Source organism: Perna viridis, chromosome 2 (assembly GCF_037379345.1).
Source record: "Perna viridis isolate PV_CMFRI_1.1 ecotype Kerala chromosome 2, ASM3737934v1, whole genome shotgun sequence".
NCBI lineage: Eukaryota > Metazoa > Mollusca > Bivalvia > Mytilida > Mytilidae > Perna > Perna viridis.
In genome coordinates this window covers 30,104,652-30,126,863 of record NC_142446.1, presented here as the reverse complement: position 1 = coordinate 30,126,863, position 22,212 = coordinate 30,104,652, and the positions used below count along the sequence as shown (strand labels likewise).

Genomic DNA, 22,212 nt, shown 5'->3' with positions numbered 1-22,212 from the left:
TTATAAAACTCAGAATTCTGGTGTATGGGAAATTATTTCAGTATTTCAAAATTCATGATTAGTGCGCACCAAAAAAAACCTTTAATCTGTGACATTTTAACTCTGGAAAACAAATATAGTTTCGATATTGTCCATAACAGACACTGCCAGTCAATCTTAAGTTTGAAGAGAACTGCATGCAATATACATGTAACATTAAAATTTGAACTTGCGGCATATTTCGTATAGCATCCGTTATTAAAAAATCAGGCTATGTTTTATTTTTGTAGACTAAATACTAATGATATTAATCCATTTCTTAAAGAAAAAAAATTTAAAAAGGTCATGCAAAAAAATGCAAGTCAAACTTTTTCAATAAATTATCGTCTCACCGAAAGTTAAAAACTATTTCCTTATAGCAAGCTAAAACAATTAAACAGAAGAATAACTCTAAATTAAATCAAGATTTGAAATGAGAAATTCATATAAATTCCAGGCTAAAAGGCAATCCTCTAAGGCAATTGAAACTGGTCGCTATAAGAACAACAAAAGAGAAAATACATTATGCACTTAATGTAATAAAATGTTATTTTGTTTGGGATCATTTGAATTGCGGATTGCGGGCCGATTGAAGTTAATAACGTCACAGTGCCAAAAACAAGTTCTACTCTAATCTGGAAACTAATCTGGAAACCTGAGTAAATATCCTAAGCGGCCTTATAGTTGCCTTGCGTATATAGAACATTTGAAAGGCTGGGTTCTGGGGTTGCTCAAAGAGAACTAACCAACCAGAAAACTTGTTACAATGTAACAAAACAAATAAAAAATAATCGAGTAGACATGGTGAACTAGTATGAATCTATGGGACATTGGATTTATATCATGACCATGGTCAGATCAATATGACGTGTTTAAAAGCTCTTTAGACCACAGCCATGGTAAAAATATGATAAACAAATAACCAACATAGCGTGCAACACATAGGCTGCGTCTATTAAAAATATGAAGAAACTAGTCCTGTTAGAATCGAAATAAATTACAGAAACTCCATTTTATCATTGTTTTACCACGGGCTGATCATTTATGTCGCTATCGCTCGGGGTAAAACAATGCGACATAAATGGCCAGCCCGTGGAGAAACAATAATAAAATAGAGTTTTAAACTTGGGTTCCTGACTGTAGACCTCTTAAGAACTGACTTGCACCTGCGTCAAATTCTGCACGATAACTCCTATTACAAAGCTTTAAAATTTGGTAAAGTGTCATACAAAAGGAGGTCCAACCCCGAAACCCTCCTCGAATCCGGCATTTAGCCCATTAGAAAGTTTTATAAACTTATAAAAACTTAAATGTAATGTGTTTCAGCCTTTCGGGATCGACGTATTTGTGTTCCACAAATCAATCTTCCGACGCGAAGTTTTTATGTCACTATGACGTCTACGACGGCCTTGGTAATGAAATCATTAACAACGACGCAAGGAACAACACATGACATGGTGGCGTTGATAAACAAAACAAACCTGTCCGGTTTCCAGTTCCAGAAAATGGTAAGTTGAAAATGTTACGAAGTTTACGCGAATAGGTAAACATTAAAATAACGGTTTTTTAAACATTACTTTTGTTTATACGTAAGACCGTATTTTATTTAAAATTTAAATAGTTTATTACTAAATGATAATTAATAACTATATAATGATAACGAGAAAGGGGCACACCATGATTGCTTTGCTGGATTATTTGTAAGAGTGATGCATTATCCATACAAGTAACCTTTCGTACTAAAAAGTATGCTATTTCGACAGATGTTAGATTAGTTCAATTATCATAAATAGTATAACTTAGTAAGTAGTAAGACTTCACCTATGTAAACTTACCCCAGCACTCTGTCAAGCGAGATAGATGCTCGTGAACAGATCAATAATATATGTAGTTTTTACAACTTCTGAACCGAGGTGGTTAAGGATCGTGAACTACTAGTTAGGTGTTTCTCGGTTCATTTTGTTATTTTTCAGCAATTGCTGCAAAACTGCAAAACAAAGCAATGGTGTCTGACAAAAGTATTATCATTTATAAATAATATGGATTAATGCACCATTGATTTTGAAGTTTGTCCAGAAAATGCAAATTTATCGATATTTACGATTCAGCAAAATCGCTATCGCATACACTATATGAACACAGCTACCCAGCTCTTTTACGATATTTTACGAATGACACATTCGTGTATCTGTATGGACGGTCGTCGATGTGCAAAATAACAAAATAATTTGTAAAAGTAAAAATTATCACCAAAAAAATCGCTACAGGTTCACGAAATACAATTTTGTAACCGAATGATTGCAGAGTTTACAAATGTAACATTTGTTGTAGCACAGTGTGTATGATCGTTCTCTCGGATATAAGTACGTGAAATTTTGCGATCTTTGATGCAGTAGAGTATCTGCAACGACACCCCAAGTTATACATTATTCGCAATTGAGGAAATATCTGCATAAAATAAATTAACAATTGTTCATATAACCATTCGCGAAAGAATTCCTTCGATGCAGAAGTACAATTTAAACGATTTATTTATTAATTTTTCAATGCTGAAAAAAAATAATTGCTCACGATTATAATAATTAATTTTTTTTTTGCATCTCCGTTCACATAATAAAAGCAGAATTTGTTTAATATTATGATTTGGTGGACATATACAACATGCTTGATTCTTTTTTTTGTGATAGATTCGTGGATATAAACGGCCATAAACAAAGCAATAATTCGCAAGTTTAAAATGATGCGAGATTGAACATGTAGGGGGCCACTTCCGAAATTGATGGAAACAAACAAATTCAGAAGACCCTTCATCATAACCACGCTGCAATGCTTTAAATTGTTTTTAATGTTCACGATCATTTTCTCGCTTGACAGTGTGACAGAAGGATGGGTATATACATGAATTTTCCAATATTCACCAAATTGTTTATGTTGCAGTGAGTAGTGTTCAGTTGCTTCAGTTTTTTCTGCATTAATTAGCGATTTAAAACCCAATTCTGATGGCGAAATGGACCTGGGCTATTTCCCCCAGGATTCTGACCACAAGTAGGGCCGATTTCAAAATGTCCGGAATTTGCATTAGAATCTTTAGAAAAAAACCCTTATTGGTTCCAAAATGCAAATTTTGAAAAATTAGATGAGAAAAAGAACAAAAATTACTAACAAAAATCGATGAAAATGCATTTTCGACAACTTTAGTCTGAATTGAACGCCTAGGTCGGGAATTTTCAAAGAAGCGCCACTGCAAAGATTACAATGAATGATTTTTGTTGTTGTGTGATTTAAGAAAAACACATCTTATATAAGTAACTTTTTGGTTAAAAATATAAAACAGAAGCAGTAAATACTATTTAGCTTACTATGACAGATAATTTGTGTAATGTTCGTAGCCATCGTCCTGTGCATATTCTGTATATGCAATGGTATTTACTTCTAGTCAGCCCCTGTAATATTTTTGTGTGTGTTTTGTAAAAATATTATTATCAAAATGCCATTTCTTAGTTTTAACAATCAATTAGCCTTAATTTGTAATAACAAAAATTCGTATTTTTTTAAAGTTCTTGTTGAGACACCAATTTTCCAGGTGTTTCCCGATCAGCCCAACGATGTTAGAACTGTCAAATTTGCGAAGCAAATTTTTGGTCGTTCCCTCTTCTAGGTCAGCGCCCTAGACCACTAGGGCATATAGCCTAGCTGGCCAAGTGCACCCGTGTGTAAATTAAACATATAAAAATAATTTTACATATATACAATGAATTTGGTCACGATTCCTGTAATATTGATAGTATGAAGGTAATACTTTAGTTGCACGAATCAGGTTTTACACCTATTATCAGCAAAAGTTCTAGATATTTTTTGTAGTGAATTTATGGTCGATGACATGGAGGCCTTGGCATTTGCTGTCCCGTTAGCTAATGGTGCCGGAGGTAAGTAAACAGTAAAACTCTTTTAAATCACAATTCGGAGAAGTCAATGATGCTTTCCATTTCCTCACCTACCCAATTAAAAAAAATAACTGGTTTGCATGAGTAATTTGAACCATTTTAAAATAATATACAATATACAAGGTATACGTTTGTGAAATTACTATATCCGCTAAATACTTTCAGTTTTCATAGCTGGGAAACAAGATCTAGATACAAATATGATTGGAAAGCGATGTTAAAAGGCGAGTTATCTGCCGACTCGGAAGATGATATTGTACATGTACATAAAATTTTGAGTTCACTAATTTTACATGTAATTCATACAAATTAAACGGCGACATTCTTAACCGCTTACGAATAAGTATACACTTTCCAAAAAGCTTGCTCACTGTTGCGTTTGGTCATTTTATTTACAAAATAATATATTTAAATAACGAAGGAAATGGATATTCAAAACTAAAGACAGTACATGACACCCAGTTTGCGTTGTTGGGCAATATATTTGACTTTCAAGTTAAAAAGCTAGTGTCATTTTAGCGGTCTCTTATACCAGCTACTCCGGTGGTGTAATATCTATTTTTGCCAGATTTATTTTGGACTTGACTTGATTATGGATCGAATTAGTGTTCGGTAATTTTGTTGTTACCCTTATTGATGAGGGATATGTACATACATACTTGTGTGTTAGAAGTGTTAGGCAGATTATACTTATTGAGTATTGTACCTCATAATTGAGGTAATAAACGCTTTTTTTGTGTATATATGAATGACTGCCGCACTCTCATTACCACTGATTTTGTTTTGTAATTTGAATAGCTGTAGGGATATCTAGATATTGAACATGGTCTTTGTTATTGGTCGACCAAGGAGAGGATACATTGAAATCCACAACTCCTCTTAAACCAATGAATAGAATTTAGTGAAACTATCACAAATTCTTTATCACATGATACCAATATGCACCTCCTATTTTATTACCATTTTAATGCCTTTTGGGGTTTTCCTGATTCACAACATGGACTTAATTACTGGTTGACTAACGGGGACCAACTCCACAACTCCACAACTCCCCTAAAACCGCTGAATGGAATTTGATGAAACTTTCATATTCATTTGTATCAAATGATGCCATTGTGATTCCCTATGTAGTTTTTTTCATGAACTTTTGGGTTTTCTGGTGCAAAACATGGACTGTCTTTGGTTGACCAAGAACGCATCTTCTTATCCCATTCCCCTATATTTCAAAGACAAAATCCATACAAATTATTTCATATTGCTATACTTCACCCACTGCATCCAAAATTTTCAATTACAAAAGGCTATTGCAGAACCTCGAGATTGAGGACTTCAAGGCTAAACCACCTGATTGTTCTTGCAAAAGCTCTCGTTTCAGATATGGTCCTTCTAGTCACGTCGTTACGGGTGATCATAGAAAACGAATCTTTGCGTAATATCCTTTCTAAAGGCCCCAAGTACCGTGAAACAATTGGAATTATAACTTTAAAGTTCTTATGGATGCCGTCGTGGACTATGCAAGAAAATGGATAAAACGAGAACAAGAAGACATTGATTCTCTGTCAGAGTGGTTAAAGGCTGTGAAGTCTTTTTTGAATTTTTTAATTTTGAAACGAATGAAAGTTTTAAGTAGGTCAATGAGTGCCAAGGCTACATCAGTTTTCAAAGACCCCGATGTAGAGCAAAAACATTGTCTACTATACATGAAAAGTATGTTGTCGTACCAGCAGACAAAAGTTTTTGTCTGCAAAACGTGTAACATCCAAAGGTAGACGTAGAAAATAATAGCAGTGATAAGACCTATACTGCTACCACTCTCTCCAAAGAAGAGATTGTGGAAAGCCATAAATCTGTGCTATCTTCTTTTGGTCTCTCTACCAAGGACGATGATTGTGATTTACCGTCTGTGCACTGGATTTCTAAACTCAACAAGAATCCATACAAACAACGTTTCATAGCTGGATCTGCGAAATGAACAACCAAACCTCTTTCAAAACTTTTAACTTCTATACTCACAACTGTCAAAGAGGGTCTGCAGTCCTACCGCAACACTGCTTACTCCCGTAGTGGTATTAATTCAATGTGGATCCTGAAAAATTCGAAAGATCTTTTAGAGACAATCACTTCAAAACTATTATCTGAATATAATAGCATTAAAACCTATGATTTTTTAACACTGTATACCTCTATTCCACATACTCAGTTAAAGTCCCGACTTAAAACATTATACATCGTTGTTTTTCCAAAAAAGATGGTACACCTAGATACAGATATATATTCCTTGGTAGAGATTCCTCATACTTTGTAAAAATAATTCCAAATCATCTTCCAAATATACAGAGGAAGCTGTTTACAAAATGCGGGAATTCTTAATCGACAACATATTTGTCCAGTGTGGTGGACGTGTTTTTCAATAAACGGTCGTCATTCCAATGGGAACAAATTGTGCTCCTTTACTTGCTGACCTATTCCTTCACTCTTGTGAGGCTTACTTTATAGCTGATCTGATCCGAAAGAAAGAATATCCTTTGGCTTGATCTTTTGATCTCAGGGTGCACTATACAGTTACATTAAGGCGCACTGTTTCGCACACCAAGATACCCCCGATCAAATTTTGTAAAACTTAAAATTAAAAGTTGAAATTTGGTGGATATATTGTTTAAATGTAGATAAGCATTTATACATAGACAGATGTAATATATGTTATGGTAAACAGGTGTAATTTAAATGAAGAATGGTATCCGGAACGTTTCAGTCCCCTGCCGTATTAGGTTCTCTCCTCAGCATCAGATGGCTGATTTTCAAAACACCTTATTTCGCACGAACTTTTGGGACTAAAATTGTGAGAGAATGAATCGAAAAAGGTCTTATTATTTTTACCTTTTTCCCACCTTCTCCATGCATGCTTTCATCCTGTGGTAGTGTCTAAGTGCCTGATATTTTATAAAACATGGTATTTGTCTGTTAGTTTTGGAAAGGTACCCCTGATTTGTACTAAAACTCAGTAATATTTTTTTTTTCAGTATGTTACCATGGCTACTGGATTTTATAAGAATAATCACTAAATTACTTATAAATGACTTGAAATTCCACACACCAAGGATTTAAAAAAATATCCACTTTTTTATGACAAAACACTAGAAATTTCTGTGCGGACTGCCTCAAAACAGCTTTAATTCAACAAAATGAGACCAAATTTTCAGAAATGACCTAACTGTATTGTTCTACCTCAGTTTCCGCTATATAGATGATGTATTATCTTTAAGGCTAGAAACCACTGATTCCACTTTCCATAGGCTTCTATGCTAATTTCACAATATTCAATGGCTTCTCTGGACTTTACCTTAACTTTAACCTGCAGAGGACTATATATCAGCATGATTCTACATATGTCAGCTCACAATCCTCAGAATGGCATGTGGGGTTAGCAGACTTGCAGTGCAGTACTGGTCACCGGAAGTGAAGGGTCTATAAATAGCATGGGAAATCCCAGTGTTTTCACAAGATAGGGGTATATTTAAAAATCATTATGGAGATTAGGCTTCACATCACAAGAAGCAAAATGCACCTATAAAATGTACAGAAATGTTTTTCCTTTCAGAAACTGTTTAAATTTTTTAAATAAGATGAGTACTTTTTTCACAGCACTATGAGGAACAGGGGTAATTTCTGCGTAGGACTATTTTTGCGTATGTTCCAAATGCTCATTGGTTGAATTGGTGGTCTGTAACCTAAAACAATCCTAATTTCCGGGATTTGATACATTGCATCTACACCAAAGAACTTGAGATAAGGGATACTACAAACACTGTGAAGTCAGCCTCATATTTGACCTACACTTAGAAATCGATGGTGAAGGAAAACCTTTGACCAAACTTTACGACAAACGTGACGACTTTTCATTCAGAATTATCAACTTTCCTTTCATCCATCTGTGGCAACATCCCTTCAGCACCTGCGTATGGAGTGTTCATATCACAACTCATACGTTATGCCAGAGCTTGCCGAGACTACGCAGACGTTTTGTATCGCGCTAGAATTCTAACAAATAGGCTTCTGGAGAAGGGTTATGTTGCTACAAGATTGAAGTCATCACTACAGAAGTTTATGGTCGTCGTCATGAACTTGTGGATCGTTACGGTGTATCCATCTGCGCCATGAAAACTGATTTGTTCAACGTGTCATAGTTTTCCTTTCCTGTTTCGTCTACCTCGGACTTTTATGAGCAACTCGGCCGGTGTGTCTAGAAAAGCAGAGGACGCTTACCCTACTGGTGCACCTGGTCCATGCTCCCAGTTTTTAGTGAAGTCCGAGTTGCTAATTTGCTTTTGTTACTTTGTATGTATGATTTTAATTACTTTATGTTCTTTGTTTTTCATGTCTGGTCTTTGTCCCTGGATTACATTCTTTTGATTACCGCTATAACCTTGGTTCCCTTGATTACTCTTTTACGCATACACGTTTTTACATTTCAATAACAATGCAGTTCAACTTAAATTTCCAATAAATATTTTATTGGATGAAGCGCAGTATATTTTTCTAATTAAAACTAATAAATATAATCTCAAAAGAGTGAAATTTGACCAGGTCCCGATTTAACTTAGTCTTAGTACCGAAAACCAACCACAAGTATAGGTGCATATTTAACAGAGTGTCAATTTGACTTGTTACCAAAGTTCCGATATATGACCAGGTCCCGATTTAATGTACCCTTCGTGCCGATTTAACTAAGTGTCGATTGATCGGTGAGCAATAATAGTGATGTTCATTATCTACATCTTGTATATACAAAACAAAAATGTGGGGGAATACTAACGAGTCAACGAAATACATATGCATATGCATCAGTCGTTCAATTGTACTACCGACAACTAGTTATTTGTATATAAAGTGATAACTATGGTTTAATTTTCATGCAACACAGTATGCCTGATTCTGAGAATTACATTAATGTACATAGATATATTACTTGTACGTCACAAAATATTCCGCTAAATGATATAAAATATTTTTATTAAATTTCACGACAGGCTTATGAGTAGCCTTGTCTTACTACACATCTCCATATATACAACTATTTAACAAAGAATGTATTTATAATGTTTATAATGTATTGTCTACCCCGGACTTGACTTTTTATGAGCAACTCGGCGGGTGTTTCTAGAAAAGCAGAGGACGCTTACCCTACCGATGCACCTGGTCCATGCTCCCAGTTTTTAGTGGAGTCCGAGTTGCTCATTTACTTTTGTTACTTTGTATGTATGATTTTAGTTACTTTATGTTCTTTGTTGTGTATATCTTTTTTCCGTGTCTTGTCTTTGTCCCTGGATTACATTCTTTTGATTACCGCTATAATCTTGGTTCCCTTTGATCTTCATTGCGTTAACAATTTATACTATCCACCCGTTGATGTGGACACCGAGTAAATATTTAATAGTATTGGGATGAAGTTTTAACCCTTACCATGCGGGAACCGTATATATACGGTCATGGACTGTTTTCCGATTTTTAGGTTCTGGCAATTTTATTTTTTACTCTAGAAACCACAATTTGATTTCATATACAAGCAGAGTGAATGTGCTTTGAAACAAGGCTATTTTATACAGAGTTTGATAAAAAAAATAATAATAATAAGGACTTGACAGCTGAACAAGAGGTCATGAGTTAAGATCGTTTGTTGAAAAACGCGTCCACCACACTGGACAAATATGTTGTTGATTAAAAATTCCAGCATTTCGTAAACATCTTCTGTATATTTGGAAGATGATTTGGAATTATTTTTTAACAAAGTATGAGGAATCTCTACCAAGAACTATATATTTGTATCTAAGTGTACCATCTTTTCTGGGGGAAAAACAACGATAATAAGTCGGGATTTTAACTGAATATGTGGAATAGAAGTATACAATGTTGAAAAATCATAGGTTTTAATGCTATTATATTCTGATAATAAGTCTTGAACTGATTGCCTCCAAAAGGTCTTTCGATTTTTTCAAGATCCACATTGAATTAATACCACTACGGGAGTAACAAGTGTTGTGGTAGGACTGCGAATCCTCTTTGACAGCTGTGAGTATAGAAGTTAAAAGTTTTGAAAGAGGTTTGATCAGTATAGCCGACAATAACGGAAATTTTCGCTAAAAGGGTGTACTTGATAAAAAGCGGGAAATAAACCAGAAATGAATTACAATATTTTTTTAAATTCATTTTCTGTTTCGTTTTTTTTTTTAATGTTTCATCCGTGTGTAAAAGCGTTTACCCTAGCACATTTCCAATGAAGCGCGCTAGCGTGTAAAGCCGATTATCCGATAAGATTATCGTATTTTAAAGTAATTATTGTCTGTTTAGATACACCACTACGGATTACATTGTCAGAAACCTCCTTTGATTGGGACACATTCGGAGATGGTGGATATGATGCCGCACAAGGAAACGATGATCTCTTTTCGTGGACAAATTTCGAATTTGTACCCTTTGAAAATGCTCTCCCATTTTCGTCAATATTTGTTGAAGAGACGGCTCAGTCGTGGAATTCAAGTCCATCTTACACGTTTTATCGAACCAGTTTTGATGATGACATCGAAGACTACAAGTCATGCTCTTCCTCGGAAGAGTTTTTCAGTTGCGATTCGTCAGAGAGTGACGATGGCGACGAAGAATATCATAATGCCATCTCCCAGACGCGCCGGATTCAGATGAAATTTCAAAGATTTGCCGTCAAAGTTGATGTTACTGTTATTAAAGAAGGCGGTGGTACAAAAATCGAAGTGAAGTCTGAAAAGTCACGTAAATATCAAACAAGTGACAAATCATGTGGTACTCAAAACGAATTGATATATGCTGCAGAAAATAATGGAACTTATTATGCACAGGACTTAAGTTTACAATGCAATGGGCAAAATGAACGTAAAAACAGAGTACAAGAAATGATACAAAGCTTTGAGCAATTTAATGCAAATAAGTGCGTTGAAAAATCATCATCTTCTTCTACACTGTCTTCAGTTTCTTCAAGTGTATGCGATGACCATGTCCTCCGTAAACTGTTCGATCCATGGGAAAGTTCTGTCAATTTTGTGCATAAAAATTACTGTCTAGTTGCTCTATCAGAAAACGACGATGATATAGCTGAGGTAAAAGACCCACATTTTATTGTATATGGTCCTCAAAATTATGATGACGATGAGTTTGAATTAAAAGACGATTATTTCGATGACCCGTACGTCACCTACAAGTCACGATACGCAAAGCAACAGGCTATTAAAAGAAGTGAAAACAATGAACAATGTTTTGAGAGGTCAATTCCCCAAAGATGTGATGCATATCCTCTCTGTTCTACCGTGCAAGAGCCAGTAAAAATAAGTGATGTACAGAATTCTATAACTACTTCAAACTGGAAGGATGATGGACACATCTTTAATTCGGAGAGAGGAACTGTTAAGACACTAAACGGCTTTAGAGAAACTGCATCACCAAACGAACCGGGAGAAATAAATCAGGCTTTTGACCGAAGTTATATCGATGGCTGTTCATATGGTATGAAACGGAACAATGCGGATCAAACAGATTACGAGAAAATTACGCCAAACAATCAAAAACCACAAGAACTTAACTGGCAATTAACTTCTCAAAACTCGAAGGGTACCACCCTTACAGAAAACTTGTCTACGTCCGGTGAAGACACCAAATGGTCAACACCAAAGACGCATTCCCTTCTAGAGAAGGAAGCTAGATCTAATGATTATATAACTTGTTCTAGTTCCTCTGATGTCTTTCCAGAGGACGTTAGTGCGATGGACAATTCTGAGGTAGGAGTATGGTCTAGTTTATGCAAAACATGGAGTGAAACAAAACATCTTATCGATGTAGATTCGGGAACGTCGAGTCAGAATGAATCTAATACTGGAAGCAATTACTCCACTGATGAAGAAGACTTATGCAACGCAATACGTTCGTTATGCTTTGAAGATAATTCACTAATAAGAGAGAACAACAATACAGACACACAGCTTATGCTAAGAAGCAAGGAACCGAATCGAACAAATGCATCGACTGTGCGGGAAAACAGCAACGGGGAAATCCACGAAGAAGGAGCGAATGAGATAAGTCAAATGACAAAACCAAGGAAATCTTCAGAGACGCATTATTATGGCGATGACGAAGAAAGTGATCAGTATAGTGACGGACATGTTCCAGATGTGAATGTTACCCAACCCGTATCGAATGGTAATGAAACTGACGATAAACTAGATTTTTACCAGGTCCTCTGCCAAAAAACCACCAGTACTTCTAACGAAAATATCTCCAGTGGAAACAACAGCTGGTTACAGATAGAAGATTCAGGGGGGTCAGAGTCTGTTTACGGACCTGCAAGGTCAGATTCTTCGTTTGAACAATATTCATACAAAAATTGCAAATCTATGAAAACATGTTTGAAGACCGATTTTCAAAAGTCAAACTCCAAAAGGGTATCGTTTAGTGATTTGACACTTTTCGACAGCCACATTACGTCAGCTGATGATAAATTTGCAGAAAACTTACAGACATTATTAGCCGAGCTAGAAGTCTGCGGAAGGAAATCAAGAAGGTATAGAATGCTATTCCAAAGAGTAAAAGAAATAATAGAGAAACGCATTAAAACGTTAGAGTGCTCGAGTAAAGGAAAGGAAGTCAGAAGAGAATTATACAAGAGTATTTTCCCTGGAGTCAGGACTAAAACATTGAAAGGATCAAATTCATTAGAGAAAGTTCAGAAATATTTGAAAAATTGCAAATTAGATACTGATAGAATACGACGTATGATGTTTCTGATAGCATTACAAAAACTCTTCAAAAGCATTAGTCTCAAGCACAAAGATAAATGCAGAAAACATAAACGAACAAACTCCGTAATAAGGCAAAGTTGCCACAAGACGAAGGATGACTTCTTCTTGGATATGTCAAAATCTCCAGAAAAAGCTGATAAAAATACTCACATCATTCATTGTAATGATTTTGTGAATGCGCGAGATATGGTAGTAGGTAGAAAACCGATGGGTCTCAAATACAACCTCGGTATGTACAGAGCAGAAGAAGATTTTTCAGTCAACAGTATAATTCCAGACGCTAAAGAAACAGAGGCGTTTGAAAAAACAGATGGAATACATAGTTATGTACAGTTTAACACTGAACAACAAGAGAATCTTCCAGATTCCTCTTGCTTGTTGAGCTCAGAAGGTGAGGATGAAAACTTTTGCCAAGACTGTGATGGTACTGCACATGATGTAGGACAGATTCCAAACGAACCATACCAAGAAAGTATAATGCAGTCAAATGAAATCACACAACAAAATATCAACGACAATATTGAATCATTGCAAGAAACAAATCAAGTCGGATCATACGAAAATTTGGGTACAAGCACGAGGAATAATCCTAAACGATCAACACAGTATCAAAACGGTGATACAACGAGGGCTGATAAAAATGGGGTTTCTAGAACATTTGCCAATGATAAAATAGATGTTCAATCTTCACTGATACAAAAACAATCCAACGAAAGAACGAGTAACCAGGTCTTCAATGAAGTACCCCCGGAATCTAGCAGTTGGTCCAGTGAAGAATCTGCTTCCTTCGAAGACTGTGTTGATGAGTTTCAGTCAACCTTACAATCAAACGAAGATAGGAACGATCAATCAAAGTATGAAAAGGCTAGAGAAAAAATGAAGCAGGATGAAAATTCATTTCTGGTATTAGAAAACGACATAAAGTCATTTTCTAGGCGGTTAAGTAAACACGAGGAAAATATCGAGATATCGTCCAAAATGGAAAACAAACATAATCAGAGTCAACTAATGAATCTCGAAGAATCTGATGGAAGCGAAGATTTAAGAGAAGGGGCGATTTCCAGTGGAGGCAATTCATGGGTTAGAATATATCAACCGACAACCGGTGAATCAGAGAATGAGCATGTCGGATGTTCGATTAATTCATCAGACCATAATATGTCTAAAATTGGCAATCCAACAGCCGTTGAACAGCACGACAAATTATACCCACGTGTGGCATTTGGTATTAACACAAGTGTGTCAAATTACAACGCCTTTAAAACCAAACTGTACAGTTCAACTAATCGTGGATCGGAAGATAAGTTTGACACAGGAAATTTGGTTGTAATTGACAACGATGTCACAGATGATCGATCAAACTTAAGGATGAACGATTCAAAATATCATGAATCCACGCCTGCTCTTGACACAAAGGGCTCAAGTGCTGAAGTAATACGTGACGATTCAAATGCCAACCTGCGTAATTTGCTTCGTTTTAGCTCAGAGAACGAAACTGACACGAGGTTTACGTGGGGCCAAAAGCCAGATGTACGCTCGACTGTCAGTGTGTCAAGACCAATATCTGATGACTTAGAAACAAGAAATGCACAAGAACCAAGCGCTGGTGTCACATTTGATCAATCGCGAGCCACAGTGTCCAGTGCAACACCGTGTGAATTCGGAAGCAATCTTGACACAAAAAGTGGCTCAAGCGCTGAGTTGCCACGAATCGATTCTAGATCGGAAATGTATGAAACAATGGGTGCTGAATCAGGAAATGAAATTGGCACAAGAGATGCTATGACCTATACATCAATAGTTGCTGATAACCGTTCAAATTTAACTCATTATAAACCCATGGACAGCGACAAGGAAAGAGAAACAATGGTATCACACAAGGAGGTAACATGTAATGCGCCTTTAGCTCGAATATATCGGTCGGCAAGCAATGAACAAGTAAACAAAATTGACGCAAGAGGTACAATGGTATATTTCGCTAGAGGTTCCAAAACTAAACCAAGAACTATTCCAACAAATTTAGAAAATATTCAAAACGTAGGAAGCGGGGGCATTCAAAACGTTGCCATCTTAGATGATCATTCGAAGGCAAGGTCATTAAAGTCACATAACAAACTGATGATTAATCGTCACACGATGGTTACTAGTGATAATGTCAAAAGTGACAAAACGAAGTCCCGACTATCAAATACATCAAACCATGACCTTATGATGAGAAATGACATGCAGGAAATAAAGGTTAAAAAAACCATAGAGATGCCAGATGATTATGAAATGTTTGGTGTTACGACACCGTCTAAAGACTTATCATTTGACCGTCTTGCAGAGTCTATCAGTCAAGCCTCTGGAGCAAAATGTCACGTGTTTTGTGATAAATCATTTGACAGTCTTGCGGATAGAATAGAGAAAAATCAATCTGATCAAAGTTTACATTCACAAGGAGAAGCAAATACAATCTGTGAGGATGATCAGTGGAAATTAAATCACGAAAAACGTTTACACGAATCCCTGGAGCGTGTTGGGCCCTTATCAGAGAGGTGTGCTGTTCTGTCTAATCCCAAGACATTTGAGAAGAAAACGAACAATCCTTCATACGAAAACCTTGGCATATCTGTTGTAAACCTATCAAAAAAGTACACTAATTACAACACCGACGCAAGTCCAGAGGCGAATGAAGTTCGATCATACCAAAATATGAGAATTGATGTAAACAGCCTTGCAAATCGTTATGCAAGTAACAAAAAAGATATGGCACCAAAAGCAGATAAAGTTAGGTCATTTCAAAATTTGGGTATTAACGTTGGTGAAATCGCTAGTCAATATACGCCATATCAAATTGACAAAATCAAAATCCAGAAGTCTGAAAAAGTTCCGTCATATCAGAATATGGGGATAGATGTCACTGACATCTCTAAAAGGTACACCCAGTATAACATTGAAAGCATAAAACAAAGGACGAGAAAAGATGGATCATATCAGAATTTAGGTATAAGTGTGAATACCCTAGCTCAAAGATACAGAGCTCCTAATCATGATATACGCGGGAACTATACTAAGGTAGGAGACGGTATGCGCGGAGCTCAGGGTAATGGTTTACACCAATGCTACAAAAATGACAAATATGCGGAAAGCGCGGATTCAGATTCTGATTGGGAAATTGAAGAAGAAGCCATGAAGTCACGGTACTTTGACACTGAGAGAGAAATTTTGTTGGATGAAGGAAGAAGAGGGATGGCGCAAAGTCAGAAACAAAAATTAATTTCGAACGAACCACGAGCATTTGTGTGCAAAAATGAAGAAGGAAATAATTTTGTGGTTGATAGAGTAAAACTAAGGCATGATATAAACAGATTTAAAGGAAAGAAAGTTGATTCACTAATTACTGCATTTAACAGTGTGGCGGATGAGGTTAAAACATTTTTACCAGATGCAAACCAAAAAGGATCTAAATCCGAAAAAGTTGTTAGTTCACCAAGAGGTTGTTCAACTTGACATAACCAAATTATTAAAGTGCGTTATTGTTTTTAAATTTTTTTTCTTGAAAAGCTGAACGAAAAACCATAAATAATCAATGGATAATACCCCCCAAAAGGACAGCCTGTGCCAATTGAAGCCATATTTACAGTTGTGTTCTCATAAAAGAAATAATTAAAATCAACTTAAAGACTAATTGTGCCGCAAAAAAAAAGCAAAATAAAAAAACAGAAGCACTCTCATTCGGTTATGTTATATTTTGCTTGCAAACCAATTAAATGATAAAATGCTTCGAATAGCACAGCTTGATACTACCGCAGAGCTCGTGCCAGAATAGTTGGGACACGACATTGAAACTTTTTAGATTAAAGGTTAAAGGTAATGATTGGCAATAACAAACCTAGAAAATATGCTATTTATACAAAGGAAAATGCTGATTTCTGACCCCTTTTATACTTCATTCCTAAAAGATAAGGGCCGGCCACTACCTCTACATTCATTAAAATCTTCCTACTTTGGTATAGAACATGTAGTACTATTTCATATTCACTGTTAATGTAGTTATTGTTATGAAAACAGAAAAAAAATGTCCTCTTTTGGTCCCTAATTAAGGCCATTAAACATGGTGTTTACACCCCCAAAAATCAATTTCATAGTTATCCATACAAAAGAAAAGAAAAAAAAAGAATATTAAGCAATTAAGCGATATAAAATGTGTAGTTATATTAAATGCTGGTAATTCCTTATTGAGCCCTTATTATTAAAAGTAAGATTTATAGCCACAGAATTAAACCAAATATTCCTTTTGTGGTGCAAAACCTTTGGTACAATTCCATGGAGAACAATATACTTTTATAAAAGTTATTGCCCAATACATCAGGAAAAAGCTTGTTTCTTGTCCCTTATTCCTAAACAGTTTGTGTCACAACCAGCTACCACCCTCCAAAAATAATTATATAAAAAAAAAACAACAAAACACAAACTTAAAACATAAAGATCATATGCTTATATTTAGTTGAACATTCGTATTTAATGAAATGCTTATTATTGGTCTCTAATTCAAAAACTGTTAAAGCCATAACCCTAAAATTCAATGTCAACCTTTCTTTTGCGGTTTGAATATTAGGTGTAAAATTTTCTTAAGATCCATCGACTAATATTTAAGTTATTGAATGAAAACCAAGTGTCTACGTAGGACCTCGCCAAATGCTGTGGGATATAACAGCGCCATGGCGTTATAAGATTGTTAGTTAGTTTGCCATCATATGTGAGTGAACTGATTAAGTAACAATTGGTTGAAACAAAATAGTACAGGGCCGTTCTTGATTGCATGATTTTTTTTAATCAGCCGGGATTTTTCATATGTTGACTAACATTACAGAGAAAGACATCTCACCTAAGACTTTCTCCTACATTTTTTTTCTATCAAAATCATACAGTCTGTCATTCAGTTTCATTTATGGTATAAAGCAATAACTAAATAAAGAGCTTTGCAAAGTGCAGCATGTTGAACTCTGTTCTTCTCGTTCACCGCTCACTCTTGTATATTAGATTTCTCGATGAATCTGTTTTTCTTCTTTCGGTATTCGATAGTTCTATATAACATTTTGTGAATGGTATTAGGTATTGCCAAATTTGTCTTCTAAGGCCTTTGAGTTTTGTTCATATCCGAAGAATGTGTTCGGAGTCGTGTTCCTCTTCACATTGGCACATTGGAAATGGTACAACATTAAGTTTTCTGCATGAATGTTGATTAAATCTAGTGTGTCCAGTATTGAGTACTTGCTTCTGAGATTATGACTTGCTTAGATCTTGTCAGCTGATGGTAACCATAGTATTATGTGGTTAAGGTGTATAGAATATAACTTTTATCATCGTCTCCACCTCATCTATTGCGACCGGGCCATTTTGTTGGTCTTATTTTGCTCATTCCTTTGCTAGTATGTCTGCTTTCTCATTGCCATGAATTCCATAATGAGATTGGATCCATTGCACTACTTTTCGTGTGCTCTTGTTAAGAGCGTGCCTTAGTATGGGAAGTTTGTTGTTTGTCAATGCTTGTAGTACAGATAGGGTATCCGTGAGGAAAACAATTAGTTCTCTGATGTTGATTCTATGTCTAATGGTATTTCTTGCTGGTGTACTTGCTTGTATTTCTGTTTTGAAGTTGGAACAGTAGTAGCATGTTGGAATGGCCTCATATTGTTGATCTTCATTAGGATATTCGATCTTCGCCCTTCGTTGCATTTGTCGCAGTTGAACTCTAGACTCTGTTCACTTGGGCAAGTGTGGTCACATATTAGCTTTTAACACATTTAAGCAAACGGTCTTACAGTTCATCATGGACACAACAAAGGGGTCTGATAAAAAGATCAAAACCGGACCACAAATTAAAGAGGTATCTGAAATCTGTTTGACAAATTCAGAAAGGGATTTCCCTGTCTCCAACGCATACCTTTAACCAATTCCTGATTTTTACTACGTATGACACTGCTAGCTTATAAGTTCTGATATACAGGGTGTGAAAAAATTTACAGGACTTCAGAGCACTGTGTATACTCATTAAAAGTCCGATGTACTGTACTAATTCCAATAAGGGTGGGGTTTAGGAACTTTGAAATAAAGAATATACCATCTGCGTAGGAGTTTGGGAATTTTTATGAGGAATCCAATAAAACAAAGACATCAAAATTAGAACAAAAAAAACGAGTATTATCTTTAAAACAAAGATAGCTGACGCATTAAGAAATCGTTTTTTTTACTTCTAAGTTTCTAATTTTCTTCCAAGAAAATAACACATGGCACGCAATTTCAAATTTTTGATAGAGTTTTTTTTTCGAACGCCACTAAGTTAGCAGTATTTGGTCAATCGGGGAAACAGAATTGTGATCAAGTGACTTGTGTTTTCATAGAAGAGCGTCCTTAAGGTCGAAGGGTGAAAAGCGAAACTGTACCGACTGCGTCAGAAAAAGTTGATTTTTTTTTGCGTGTGCTCCCCGTTGACCACTTGTAATTCGAAAACCGTAAGATACCATTAGAAGTGGGGGCCTAAAACAAGTATTTCATAGAATTCAACTATGTTACTCCATTAGGAATGTCTATGATATTGTTCCATAATTTTTTATATCACAATGGTCAGACTTTAATAATACTTAAGGAGTAGTTGTGCACAACGCATCAAACCAAGTTTTGCTAAAAAAATGTTTAAGTTCCAATGGTCATCATTTCTACAACTTATGTTAATTATAAATTTCTGACAGTATGCACATCTTCATATCGTAATCTAACACCCCAATAAGTTGCATAACAATCCTACAAGTCGCTGAAGAGGAGTTGCGAACAACATATCAGACCAATGAAGTTTTCCTGAAAAATGCCTAAGTTCCTACAGAAATCATTTCTACAATTTTGTTCAAACATAAATTCCTGACAGTATGCACGTATTGCATCCCACAAAGTTTCATAACAATGCTCCAAGCTGCTTAGAAAAAAGTTCGGACAGACAGACAAAGTGAAACATATATACCCCGAGGGGTATAAAAACAGACAATAGTTACTTTATCTCCTACCCAACTTTGTTGGCAATGGGACAATAGCCCAGGTACTTCAGTCAAAAATGATTAAAGTCTGAAATTCTTATCACTACAATTAAAACCAAGTTTATGTTAATATCTAAAGTCATCAAGCACCTTATGGTTAAAACAAGGATGTTTAATAGGGCAAGATTTTGGTAAAAAAAAAAGGGGGGGTTTGTAGGAAAATTTTATAATTAAATATAAGTATATGTGAAATCATGCGTGGAGTGAAAAAATTTCACTTTTTAATTTTTGACTCATCTGTTGTAATTCAAAGGACTATTGTATAGAAAAGGTCAATATAGGAATTAGAGGGCATTTTTAAAAAGATTGTATTAAGGAAATACAGGGTCACTTGAAATCCTGAAATATATCTCTTCTCTCGATTTTTATAAGTTTTAAGTTTACATTTACTCATAATTTTTGTTTCTCATAGCAGGTAGTGGTCAAACCCTGAACAGCTGGACCAAGTGTGAACGCAGTATTAGTTTTTGTCACAATTAAGCAAAGAGATTTACAATTCATTAACGACACAATAACTGGTTTGGACACAATACAGCACAAAAATTGAAATTCAGTTAAAAAATTTAAAAATCAGACCAAAAAATAATAAGTCAATTTTTTTGGGTGTGGCCCCTTTGACCCCTTATAATTCCAATACCTTAAAGATATCTGAAATCTTACGGGAAAATGTTGGCAGGGATTTTCATAAGGATTTTTTTCAAAATGGTAGGAAAAATAAATTATCGTAAATTGTAGTCAAGTTATTGTCTGGACATTTTCTGTCCTGCCCTTCTTTCTAAAGTTCAAGTCTTAACCCACAAAATCAATTCAAGTCTGACCATTCACTGGCGTTGTGGTATAGAATATTAATTGTGGAATAATATTGACTTTTCTATGCTTTTACTGGAGTTACATAGTTTAATTCCATGAAATACTTGTTACCCCCAAAATCGTTACCAACCTTCATTTCGTGTTTTGTAACCTTGTTATAAAATTTAAAAACGATCAACAAATTCTCAAGTTATTGCACAAATTAAAAGTGTCTATGGACAACGACTGCTGCTGATGACATGGACAATAACAGCGCCATACCAATATACAATTACAATTTTTTTTGCTGTCATATAAGGAGTTGATTTTTTAGGCATGGCCCTTAATAACCTGAAAAAGTTAACAGATCTGAGGCCTGATTGAAGAGTTTGTGAGGAATCTGACATGTTTTTTGTTCACAAAAAATGATCAAAAATACACTGAATCGCTAACCTTGTTCATTTTCCTCCATTCTGAAGAGCAATAACTTGAACAAGGAGTTGTCCTAAAGCTTGGGACACTTTTGAAGACCTTATCATGAATATCATTTCATCAATTGAAAGCTTTTCATAATATTGGCTAAAAGCAGTATAACCCATCATTTTTGCCTATTAATGACAATAACTCATCAATACAAAGTATTCTTCTTTCTATTATGGTTTTCAAGATAAAGACTAAAAACTGCAAAAAAAAGTTATTTTTTAGATTACAAGGGCAATAAATCTAACAAAGAGTCGTCCTACAACTTCTACCCAATGGAGACTTTAGTAGAGCTCTTCAAGCTGATGAAGAATGTCTCTATCCGTCATAGTTTTTAAGATACTCCTTGAAATAAGTGCCTTTACCTTCTGATAATAAATAGACACAGTGGTTATGTTTTAAAATGGATCAAAATCCCCAACACACATTTTGTGGAAGATACAATAAGGAATATTCAGAACAGCTTTCATTAAAATCTGTCAAGTAGTTTCAAAGGAGCTACTTGAGGTTCAGTTTATAGATGTAAATGACACAGAAGCTGCTGCCAAAGACAACAATGGGCCTTTTGGGCCCGGTGGACTAAAAAGTTTTGTTTTTTTTGCATGGCCAAATTTCATACCCCTTTAACTCCAAAACTGTTACAGAAATGAACACTTATGACAGAACTTAAAAAGAAAAAACACCATGAGATCTGAATTGTAAAAAATTGATTTACAATAAACATTTTCTATCAATTCTAAAGATAACACTTATTTTCCACCTATTAGCCTCATATTTTCAAATGGAATTGGGCAAAAACCTCCTAAACTTTAGAGCCATTCACTATTTCCCTAGGAACAATGTGTTAAAATTTAACAAAAAAAATTATAAGTTTGCCTCAAGTTATCGTAAATAAATGAAATTTAAGGCACCATCCATTCTTATCCTGGAGGGATATGTAGAATCATTTTTATTTTATTCTACGAATGATTAAATTATTTTTTGGAACATTTTTTTTTTCATAAAGTTCCAGCCCCCTCCCCCCCTAAAAAAACACACAATGGTAATAAAAAGGTCGGTGCCTAACAGATGCCAAACAGGGTGATAGCA

At 35.3% G+C, this 22,212-nt stretch overlaps 1 protein-coding gene across 2 annotated transcripts; it reads left to right on the top strand.

The window, feature by feature from the left end:
* The first annotated feature begins 1,446 nt into the window (after positions 1-1,446).
* Positions 1,447-16,497, top strand: LOC148624571 (uncharacterized). Of its 2 annotated transcripts, none has more exons than XM_088567256.1 (3): positions 1,447-1,526; positions 3,880-3,944; positions 10,308-16,497. In XM_088567256.1, the coding sequence occupies exons 2-3, from the start codon at positions 3,887-3,889 to the stop codon at positions 16,271-16,273; spliced, it is 6,024 nt and encodes a 2,007-aa protein (XP_088423382.1). In that variant the 5' UTR covers positions 1,447-1,526; positions 3,880-3,886; the 3' UTR covers positions 16,274-16,497. The 2 variants fall into 2 exon arrangements, with proteins under 2 accessions (XP_088423382.1, XP_088423383.1); XM_088567257.1 differs by having other exon boundaries at positions 1,458-1,526; positions 3,867-3,944.
* The last annotated feature ends 5,715 nt before the right edge of the window (positions 16,498-22,212 follow it).

Coding starts and splice junctions, on each gene's coding strand:
- LOC148624571 (XM_088567256.1), top strand. CDS start 3,887: ATGGTCGATGACATGGAGGCCTTGGCATTTGCTGTCCCGTTAGCTAAT. Junction 3,945..10,307: donor GTTAGCTAATGGTGCCGGAG/GTAAGTAAACAG, acceptor TTGTCTGTTTAG/ATACACCACTACGGATTACA.